This window comes from Anomalospiza imberbis, chromosome 3 (assembly GCF_031753505.1).
Source record: "Anomalospiza imberbis isolate Cuckoo-Finch-1a 21T00152 chromosome 3, ASM3175350v1, whole genome shotgun sequence".
In the NCBI taxonomy this organism is placed as follows: domain Eukaryota; kingdom Metazoa; phylum Chordata; class Aves; order Passeriformes; family Viduidae; genus Anomalospiza; species Anomalospiza imberbis.
In genome coordinates, this window is record NC_089683.1 from 72,914,617 (window position 1) to 72,926,429 (window position 11,813).

The following is an 11,813-nucleotide window of genomic DNA, read 5'->3' on the forward strand; positions in this document are numbered from 1 at the left end:
TTTATAGCAAGCAGACTGACAGAAAGTGCCCGGACAGATTTACTGCATGCACTTTGTTTCCTTAGGATGAAGGCTAAGTGTGACACAAAATCTTGGGTTTGTAAATAGGTACTAGGTGATCAATTATAAGCACTCTGCTACTCTCTTCATTGCATTTAAAATTTGCAAACTCTCTTCTTTACAAGAAATTGTAAACATAATTTAAAAAAAATCAAATTATTTAGAAGCCACATAAAATGATTTGGTTACCTATGATTAGGGACTAAATTAATTACAAATACTATAATAATTTTTGCCTAGTTCTTCTCCTAGTCTTCCAGTTTCATGACTAACCAAATATTGTACTAAATCCTCGACTTTAGCAAGCATCTAAACGACACATAAACTGAGTGCAATATTGCCCCACCTTCATTGGAAAACTCTTTCTTTGAAGCAACATTCATGCTTTTTAGAAATTATTCCAATGATTGCCTACTGCATTTCAGTGCATGAAAGCAGCACCTTTTAGTAATACATTTGTGGTGTGTATTTGAATATCTCCTTTATCTTAGTATGCAGCTGTTCCATAGTCTTGGAAATAACAAATAGCAATTTTGATTTTAGGAAAAGATCCCTGCTTTGAAGTCAATCCACACTAAAGTCAATAGCACTGTCAGTGACTTCACCAGGATCTGAAGCTGAACCTAAATGCTCATCTGTTACATTAGCCTTAGTATCAGTCACCCACTACGTTTTGGCACCCACATTCTCCAAAGCAGAGCACTCCTTCCAGACTCTTCTCTTTTTGTAGACTAAGGAAATTTCCAGGGAACTAAACTGTAATGTAATTATGACAGTATGACTCTGCAGTTGTCATAGCAATGGAATGAGAGTGATATGCTGTTTAAGTAAAAATAAAACTTCAAGTACAGCTAGTGGAGAACCAACAATTATTTCTAACTGCTTTACCATATTTATAGGCCCTTTGGAGAAAGGCCATTCTGGTCACACAGGGTAGATTACCCTCTGAACTGCTGGACTCACAGTTTCCCACCTCTGGGCAGCAGGCGCCTGACCTTGCTTCCTTGTAAACCTGTCTTTTCCTGGGCCTGCTCACTATTGCATGTGCTATGTGGCACTGGAAAAGTTGCGCAGTGTTCACTGGGTAGAGAAATTTCCAAGGGTTTTTTTCATTGTATCCTTAAAAGGTACCCTTAAAAACTAAGGAGTTGAGATGAACTGGGGTTTGGAGTCAAAATGGGAAAGCTGTGCTGGGACACGGTTTGGACCACGGGTACGAAGCTTTTGTAGTAACATGACTCTGTTCCATCCACCAAACTCAGACTGAAGCTGCTTGTAGCAACTCTTCAGTATTTAAGCTACACTTTCATACCAAGCACCTCTCTTTCAGAGCAATTTCCCTGCTTCGTGCTGTTATAATGTGGTAAAGAGATACAGCTCACAACTGCAACATCAGGCATAGAAATCAGCCTCTGAAACAACTGCTTATAGACTTAAAAACAAATTTCTTCTTTTTAAAACCTTCATCTGGCTAGCCAGCCCTCATGGCATTTGAGTTTTCCTTAGGAACACAGACTATAACTTCTCTCCCAAGCAAGATGGTGTTATTAAAAGGGACAGGTGCTGAAATCTTAGCAAGTCCTTATAATCCATCCTGTTTTTCAGTCCAAATTTTGTGGAGTAATATTTTAGGACTTTTATTCTTCCCTTGGTACAGGGAATACCAGCCAAACGTTCCATGTTACCTAAATCTTGAGCACGATTAGAAACATAAATCATTTTGCTTTTTAATTTATGTAAGAGAAAATACTGTGAATTTTGCTCAAGTCCATTCTCAGCACCAAGACTATTAAGGAATGGCCCTGTCTAAAGATCTGTAAGACAGAATCATTAGTTTTAGGAGTAGAAACAGGATTTTCTCCTGAATTCAAAACCAAATAAAATCCAATTAAGACAGAGAAGCGGGAAATTCCATTCCAAATAGAGGTAGGTGGAACTTTTTCCAATGCAATTCAAAAATTGCTTTCTTCAGTCCAGGGTGATGACTAGTCCTAGTTTTCTTATGGGAGGGTTGGGAAGGGGGATAGGGTTTGTATTCACTGAAAAGGTAAATTAAAATACACACAACATTAGAAAGTTATGCTAAACATCATGCTTTTTATTTTTGGGGAAAGAGCAAGAAAATAGCAGTACTTCAACAGACTAGAAAAAGCCTCATGTAAATACTAAAAGCACAGCAAATTATACTAAAAGCTTATACATTCTTAAGTCAAAGCATAAAGTTGCATGTAAATATGTGTGTGTATATATATTTATACATGTATACACACATAGGCACACAACTTTTAAGTACAGATATAACTATCTGAATTATCTGTGTTTTCCTTATCATTCAGTTTAGTTTTGGGTGAGTGAAGCAATTAGACCAGAATTAACATTAAAAAAATATCCAACCACCACCACAGACTAGATTAAGAACTTATACACATACACAATTACAGCACAGTCTTTACTCTTGTGGCCTTTGAATTCCACTAAAATCAGCCAGTTTTAGAGGGAACGCACCCTGGAAGTCTCTTGGCTTTTATCACTGAAACATCCTAGCCTTTGTTAAAAACTAACAGAGGAGCTACCCCAGAATGTGCTCTCCAATTCTTCCTGCAAACCGCATGCATGCCAGACATGAACCATGCAAAAACCCTTTGAGGTTTAAGCCCTTAATTATTACCTTGTGTCAAGATTCAGGCACTGTGCTTTACAGCAATCTTCAGAATTAATTTTAAGAAACTAAAATGACATTGGGAGTTGATTTTACTTAAAATAGAGAAGGGTGAAAACTCAGATAGTTGGCAACTCTCAGCTGATTAAGCATTTCACACTATGAATTAATAAAAACTTAATCAAGTGCTTTAGTAAGTTCTGAAAACAAAAATAAGTTATATTTCAAAGAACAAGTTAGTATAAAAAGTTTTAACATATGCAAAGTATGTGCTCAAAATACGTATTTCGCATTTTTAAAAAGAGCTGTCATCTACCTTACAGCAACAAAGTTCACCCAGTATAAAATATTGCAATTTGTCCCATTGTGTCATATGAGAGGTTTCTTTATTCTTCATATGATCAAGAACACTTGCACAAGAGTTCATGATATTCCAAGCCACATAGTGGCAGACAGACTATGTTTGAAAATGTGCTTTTACTATGCAGTGCAGTAAAAGCTAAGCAAACCATTTCAGAGCAGCGTTTAGCAGGTCGAAGAGCTACGTCGATGCAAGAAATCCAGAGAAGAGTATAAAAGTTAATGCCAAGTGGTAGTACCAAGAAAGTGAATTAGATCAACAGAAAAAAAACCCTGCTGATAACATTCACTATCACATGTACAGCTTGTAAGCTATGAATAAATTAGCTTAAGGAGAAAAAAAAAAAAAACTGTGTAAACAATTCACCCAGTACAAAACTGGATGCAGCCGGTAAGAGCAGAACTAGCTTAGTAGTGCTGAGGATGTGCGTGCATCCAGATGCCTGTTCAAAATGCATTTATCAATGCCACTGACCCCCCCAAAAATCACCTTGAGCTATTTACACCATAGCAGAGTCTTCCCTCCCCCCTTATTACAACTCAGGAAGTCGCTGCTGTCTACTACAATTAGAATTCCAGTTATAAGCTACCAATGTTTGTAAGATGAAAACACCCACCTTTCAAATTAAATTGAAAACTCTTGTCAAGCATGTCTGAAGACTCTTCAAAAGTTAAAGTACAGCACTTTGCTCAAGTGGTATTTGCATGAGTAACTTGTACTGACAATCTGTTAAAATAAGAGAATTTAACACAATTCGGGGTAGCTGGGTGTTCCTCCTCAGGAAGAGGGATCCATACAAATTCCAGTCGTTCTTGTTGAGGTGTGTTATAGGGAGAGAAGAACAAAAGAACCTCAGTTCAGTCAGCCTCGAGGAGAATCTTCCTGCTTCTAGAAGTATTCCTCCTCTTCATCAAAAAATCCGTTTTCCAGGGCATACGAGCAGTCTGCGTTAGAGTCAGCTTGGCAGGCACCTTTGTATTCTTGAATGGATTCGTACAGGGAGTAGAGCTGACACAGCAATGACATATCCAGCTGCCGAAGGCCAACCTGAAGGGGGAACAATCCAAACAATCATTACTACAATTGTCTTTCCATGGCAGTGTAATGCTGTATATCTTTTGTTGCTAAATAGGAGGTTCTAGCTTCTTTCCACCTTGAACAGTTACGAAATGTGAAAGTAAAATTCATTTTCTAAGGTGACAGATGCCCCACGGGATAAACTGGACAAAAGAACAATGAACGATGTGATGCAATAGTACAGAACAAATGCAAAGTGTTCTTCAAAATGTTGTATTACAATGACGTCCTTAACTTCCAACAAGCAGTTCACTGCTGTAGGAGCTGTGGCAGATAAATTCATAAAGTCTATATTCCTCATTAAGCAAGGGAGATATTCTTCCAGAAACACTGTGTGTCTCTCACACATCTTTCTCTCACACCATCACAGGCGCTCTGCTTTTGTCTGAAACTGCTTGAAGTAAAAGTTTTAAATGGGACTCTGACTGGTTTCCCCACTTCCCAGCTAAGTATTTCTACTTTAATTTTCTTTTCTATATTGGCATACACAGGCATCAGACAAAGCCACATACGTCTAGCACAATACAGCACACTACTTCCTGGCAGCAAAACTAAAGCAGAAGTGACACAAGGACAAACGTCATATCTTGCAAATGTTCAGAGTATTTTCATGTGCCACTCAAGCACAGGCTTGATTATAATTAAGGACCTAATATTTTGGTCCTTAAGCTTCTCAAATATTAGTTCCAGAGCAAATTAAAGATTTGAAGAACCAGTAAAAAAAAAGGCTGCATCTCTGCATCTTTATATCAGGTACAAAACCAGTATGTTGCACTGCAAACTGAAATACAGCTACTCATTGAACTCAATTCAGTCTCCCTTCCTCCCTGGCAACAAAATGGAGAGTTCACTTGACATTGTCACCTATCCAAGTCAGATCAAATTAAAACTAGGTTTTGTCTTGCAGCAAATTTTAACCCAATTAGAGATTCTAGAGAAACAGCCATTTCAGCCTTATTTTTCAAGGAAGTGTTAAGCCAACAGACTGCTCCAAGTGAGCTTCAGTTTCATAAAAAAAAAGTTTTTGCCACAACTCATGTCAAGAGGAAATAAATAATGTTAGCAGCCTTTACTGCAACCTGAACGCCAGGCTGTATTTTACTTAGAATGAGAACTCTTACCTTTCCTTATGCTTCTAAATTCTCAGGACTCAAGAAAATACACTCAGCACACAAGAAAACCACAAGAAGCTACCATGAAGATCTTGCTTTGACATTGCTGAACTACCCTACCAGCAGCTCTTTCTGAAAGTGGGGAGAAAAGAAAATCACACACCACAATGCCACTAAGAAAAACAGGTTACAGCATCTTTCAATAACAATACAAATTACTTGGTGACATCATGAAGCTAAAACATGAAGTCCAGCACGGGCTAAATGTGAAGACTTAGGACAAGACACGGAACACTGTGCTAGCTGCCAGGATATTACAGGTAAGTCCTTCCACCACTTCAGATCTATGCTACTTTGCTCACCCATTTTCCTTTATAACCTAAACAGCTCACCTCAGGTAAGAAAGAACTCTGTGAAGTTGGACTTAACACTCTGACATACAAGCATGAAATCCACCTGGCAGACCTGCATGAGAGCTAAATGTTTGAGGGACAAGACTGCAATCCAGAGCTGCTCAAAAAGCAATCAGGAGTGAATCGAGCCAAAAAAGTCAACCTGGAGACCAGCGACCTTTGTCTCCCAAGAAAAGTGGGAGCATTGTCACCAGCAGCTCTCCTGTTTCAGCCCCATAAAAGACTTCAGCACCTTCTGTGAAGTTCAATCCTACTGACTGCCAAGCACAAACTTCAAGAGAAAAATTGCTCAGCAGAATTAACATAACAGGTCTTTAAACCAAATGGTTATGTTTAATATCTTATATTTTGTTGCTGCCACTAATATCAAGCAATCAAACAAGAAGTCTACTGAGAAAAATGCAGCCTCTTCAAAACTTTAAAGTATAATCCCCGCGGTAAGAAAAGCCTGGAGAAATGTCCAACCTGATAGCATTACCACAGTTTTTAATGTCAGCCAAGCTGTGCTTGACTCTTGATAAGCCAACCTATAGTGCACAATTCCATGTGATAACTCTGTTCCTTATGATCATAGTTCTGAAATGACCTCTCCTTTCCTCCCTCCCACTCCAAAGCATCCAAGTTCATCACTTTCTCAGCTTTAAAAACTTACATACACAGTACCTTGCTTGATCATGCAGGAAAAGATGCTCTGTGCATTTCTTCCTCACTCACCATGGAAAATTTAAAGCAAACCCATTACTCAAAAAAAATATCTTTGCTGCAATAAAGAGTGTTCAGTATCAGTAATAAAGTGCTTTTATCTTCCTGATGAAAGACAGCTTGTTGGTACACAAGAGTCTCTCTAATTTGCACAGGCCACGAACAAGTACATCTGGAACCAAGGACCATGTTGCTTGAAAGTCTTTGATGTGTTTAGAAGTATCTTTTTCTTCAGAAGTATTTTATCAAATTATCATCAAGAACAACAGAGTATTGGAGTTTAAAGGGGAAGTCTAGTTATCAAATGACTTTGAGAAGTATGTAAATTTGATTTCCAATTAGGAAAAAAATAGATTAGACTTGCCTAATGAGTTATCTCTGCTTTTTTGGAAAGGCTTAAGACGACTAAGACCATATGTCCTTGTTTCCTTTTACAGCACTGCAGAAGAAAGCCCCATCAGTCAACAGACGCCCATTCTTCCTGAGCTTTAATGCAAACTGGCAATTCTAATACACAGTTTTAAGAATTATCTCTAACTATTGAAACACTGGTGGCAGACTAAGATTTCAGCACACTATACTGTCCTTCTAAATCCACAGAAGGACCTTTCAAAAAAGCTTCTTGTCCTTAAACACATTTTTAGCCTGAGAAAGACAGTCTTGGCAGATTGTCAGCAATATAATATTTTATATGCTTCACAGAGTTATTAGAGTTGGAAGACACCTCTGGAGATCATCCAGTCCAACCCTCCTGCCAAAGCAGGGTCACCTCGAGCAGATGACACACAAACTTGTCCAGGTCGGTTTTGAATGTCTCTGGACAGCAGACTCCATGAGCTTCGTGGGCAGCTTGTTCCAGTGGTCTGCTACCCTCAATGTAAAGCTCTTCCTCATGTTGAGGTGGAACTCCTTGTGTTTAAGTTTATGGCCATTGCTCTTCACACTGTTGCTGGGCACCACCAAAAAGAGTCCGGCACCATCCTGTTGAGACTCAGCTTTCAGATATTCCATATATATTAATGAGATTCCCTCTCAGTCTTCTTTTCTCCACACTAATCAGGCCCATCTCCTGAAGTCCCACTTGGCAGGAAAAATGCTCCAGACCTCTAATTATCTTTGTGGCCCTCCGCTGGACCCTCTCCAGCAGCTCCTCGTCCTTCTTGTACTGATTCTACAGAATCCTCAGCGCGCGAGGCTTAGGCTATTATTAGTCATTACAGCTGCAGCTTGCACGAGCAAAGCACCAACACCCAGTTAGTGTTTGATCAAAAGGTGCGCCAGGTCGCCCGGAAGAATTTCGCTATAATAACGCCGCGCTACAGGACCAAAACAGAGTCCTGGAGAAAACTACACCGAATCACAGCCGCTTGGGCTGCACGAATCACTGCCGAGCCGGGGGTATTTTTTCACGCCAGCCTTTCAGCGTGGGTGCCGGGTCCCGAGGGGTGCCGCAGGGCGCGGTAAGCGGCTCCCCATCCGCACCCGGAGCGGCCCCGCCGCCACCGGCCCCGGCCGTTCCCTGCCGCCGGTACCAGCAGCCGGGCCGCGTTGCGGGGGCTGCACCGGCCCGGGCCGCCCGCGCCCACCCGGGGCCGGAGCCGGGCGCCGTTCTGGCCCCGGGGAGGTGGCGGCGCCCCCGCCGCCGCTCGCCACGTCCGCCGCCCCCGCCGAGCCCCGGCCCGCCCCGCTCACCATCTCCTTGCGGAGCAGGGCCAGCGCCGCGTCCAGGTTGGGAGGCTTAGGCGGGCGCGGCGAGCCCCGGCCGCCGCCGCTCAGCTCGTCCTGGATGCGGGACTTCTGCGCGTAGAGCCGCTCCAGGTCCCGCCAGCGCCCGCCCTGGCCGCCGCCGCCGCCCGAGGACGAGGAGTTCAGCAGCCCGCTCAGGCTCTTGGGCAGCGGCGGCAGCCCCGCGCCGCCGCCGGGCCCCGGCAGCCCCGGCCCGCTCATGCTGCAGCCGCGGCTACCGACGGAAGGAGCCGCCTCGGCCCCGCCGCGGGAGGCACCGCCCGGAGCCCGCCCCGCCTCCGGGCCGGGCGGGGGCGGGGGAGCGTGCGGGGCCGGCGGAGGGAAGGGAGGGAAGGGAGGCAGGGGAGGTAGCAGTGCGGCGGAGGCGGGGGAGCCGCGCCGCAGGTGCCCCGGGTCAGGGCCGGGGCCGCTTTGTCTGAGCCGAGGCGAGTGCCTGCGGGCGCGGCCTCGGCTCCGGCCCGTGCCCCGCAGAAACACCCCCGCGGCAGCGCTCGGTCCCCGGGCATGGGGAGGCAGAAGGGCCCTGCGGCTGCGGGGCTGAGCCTCGGGGCTCGGCCCAGGGGCTGGGGGAGGGATGAAGCGCAGTGAAAGCGAGCATGAAAGCAGATTAACTGCTGCAGGCGGCGGGTGATCAGTTCTTCTGCGGTGACGGTGTTACATCAGTCGCCTGGATAACGTGACACTGCTCACCCTTTCCATCAAGTTGTTTCTTTCTGCCCCGGTTTGGGCTGGGGTAAATATCTTCTCAGTAGCCTGTACCGTGCCGCGGTTTTGATTCAGAATGAGAATAATGTTGATAATATACTGATGCTTTGATTTTTGCTATGTCGTGTTTATCCTAATTCGCGTTTATCCCCTTTTTTGTCTCTGTGTGTCTGTCTCATGCTCTGCTGGGGAAAAGGTACACAAAAGAAACTGAGAGGGAGCATAACCGTGACAGGTGACCCAAACTGGCCAAAGGGATATTCACCTTTTTTATTTGTACTTTGTTCTCAATTATTAAACTGTTCTTATCTCAACCTACGTGTTCTACTTTGATTCTCCTTCCCATTCCACTGGGGGAGAGGGTGGGGGAGTGGGGTGGCTGAGCGAGCAGCTGTGGTGCTTAATTTCCAGCTGGGCTTAATCCGCGACACTTTCACGTGCCCACGGCCAAGTTTTGTACCAAAAGTGTTTTATCTCCACGTATTGGAACTTCGCAAACCTAGGTCTATCTGATTTGTGAGTCAAATTTCTCAGTCTGAGGGTTAGCGCGCTGCCTGTCTTCCGGCGTTATTCACAGAGAGGATTATTGCTCTGCTTTACAGAAATACCCAGGTGCTTTCCCGAGCAGAGGGAGCCATGCTCCAGACCGGGGATGGGACACGGGAACCCCCAAAGCTGCTAGTGAGGCCACAGCAACACAACCTCAATGTGCACAACCTCAATGAGGAAGCCTTTTATGCTTCCTCCCTTTCTCCTTGACATGTTTACATCTCCGGAGTCTCTTAAAAAAAAAAAAAAAAAAGGCAGTTTTGGATTATTCAAAATCCAAACCAAAGCAGGGTATTAAATTGGAGTTCTGGGAATATGCTGCCATTGCAAAGGCAGATTGTTTAGAGGTGCATTCCCATTCCCGTGACCCTGTTTTGTTTGTGGGGTTTTCTCTTCAAGAAATACCCAGATATGGTGATTTTGAGTTAAGCCTCTACATACTTTCAGTTTTGCTCCCAGATTCGCATGTTTTTTTTCATGGTTTAAATGTCATTGGACTGTGACAATTGTTTTTAAACTGCTTACAGTTGAGGAAGCTTTTGCCAGTCTTTGTTCATGTTTACATGCCACTTTAGGGATTGATTTTTCAGACAACCTGATGTGATTTTTAATGTTTTTTGCCCTGGAATGAAGAATATTTTCCCCCCTGTTAGGCATGGTGCTACTTCTACCCAAGTTGATTGTGAAAAATAAAATTGTGCTCATAGCTTTTATGAAAATAAAGGCATTTTAAACCATCGTATTGTAGATTAAAAGTGTCAACCAAGGGTGCATGACTGCAAAAACTTTGTTTTGGTTTGTTAACAAAGTACACACTGTATTATTTTTCTGCTTATTAGCAAATGCATTTATTTGTTCTCCATTCATCACCCCTCCATTTTTTTTCTCCCAGATGACAGCTATCTGAAAAAGCTTGTATTATTTTATCCAGACCACCTTATTTTTTTTTCAGTTTACCTGATTTCATTAAATTCTGACTGAATTTTCTTCACACTTGTGTCCTTTAGGCACCTTGTTGCCATGTTTACTATTGCACAGATCTTTATGCTGTTTTACTGCTCAGCTTTGTAATCTGAAAAAGGAAAAAAAAATACTTTTTGGGTTTTCAGTGACCCTTCTCTCAACTGGCAACCTTATCTAGCCTTCATTCATACTAAATTCATAATTATCCTTTAAAATCTAAATCTACTGCTTTATTTATTCCGACCTAGTTATAATAAGGTGATAATGGAAGCTGAAGTCTTTTGCAGTTATGTCTTTTGGTTATGAAGCAAGCTTTTGTTAGCTGTATAGACCTCTTGGTCTTTGCTGGTTCCCAGAACTGAACTACAGAAACATGTTACTTGTCAAAAATTATCTTTGCTAAGGATGTTACCTCAAAAAACCCCACATTAAAAATACATGTTGCTGTGCCATAAAGAATTAGAAAGTTCCAGAAGAGTGGTGTCCCATAACATCTTCTTTATGCATTACAGCGTGGGTTTAATTTACATGTTCATATGTGATGTTTTTCCTTTCCTAATTCATTAGGGGGATACACAATGCCTGGGTATCATTTGTGCATCCCTCAAATGTAAATCCCTGTTTACTAACAACCCTCTCTCCAAATGTGGTGGTCTATATGCATTACAGCATACCTTGAATTGATACATTAAGCTTGTTCCCTACAAGCTTTTCTCTGATGTTTTCCCCTCTAATAACTGAGATATCCACAGATGTTAATGGAATTCCTTGTTATGACAGCCCTGTGTTAGAAGGTAGTATTGTTATCCACATTGGAACGAGGACACAGGGAGCTGAAGGTAGGTTGTGGTAAAAAATGTTGACTAATTTTAGGTGCCTGGTTTGCGATTCCTAGGAATGACTTTCCACCCAACTGAACTGACAAAAGAACATGTGCCTCTGCTTCAAGCTACCCTGCACAAAGCAGCACCTTTGCTTAAAGCTACCTTCACTAGAAATTTAAAGTAATAGTCCAGAGTTTGCAGCAACGTGGCACATGACACATTTGTCAGCTGTGCATCAGGGATATCCTTAAACTTGCTAAACAAGGTGCACCAGAGCTCCTCTGTCAGTATCCTTTTTGTGTTGGGAAGATGCCTCTCATTGGGTTAACTTGCAGTCAGAATTACTTGTCAAGGGCCAGTCAGAATCCAGGTATCACAATTTGGGCATAAGCAGGACAAATTAATCATTAGTTACACATGCTTTATTCTTCCATTTGCCCCTGTAGTTAAAGTACCTGAACACACTCTGTTTCTCATGAGGCCTATGGCTTTTGTGACTGATATGGAGGAGCAGAGATCAGACTCTTCTGTGGTGCTTTGGGAGTGATGTGAATCTCTGAATTCTCTTGGCAGGAGAATTCAGAATTTGCTGGGTATAATTGGAACCTGATATATGATGCCATATAGTGGTATATCCAGACA

The 11,813-nt window shown here is 42.8% G+C and overlaps 1 protein-coding gene across 1 annotated transcript; it reads right to left on the reverse strand.

The window, feature by feature from the left end:
• Positions 1–3,622: 3,622 nt before the first annotated feature.
• FAM89A (family with sequence similarity 89 member A) lies at positions 3,623–8,415 on the reverse strand. Its single transcript, XM_068185109.1, has 2 exons — positions 8,077–8,415; positions 3,623–4,127 (listed from the first exon to the last, which is right to left on the reverse strand). Exons 1-2 carry the CDS (start codon positions 8,329–8,331, stop codon positions 3,969–3,971), a joined length of 414 nt encoding a protein of 137 aa, XP_068041210.1. The 5' UTR covers positions 8,332–8,415; the 3' UTR covers positions 3,623–3,968.
• Positions 8,416–11,813: the final 3,398 nt, after the last annotated feature.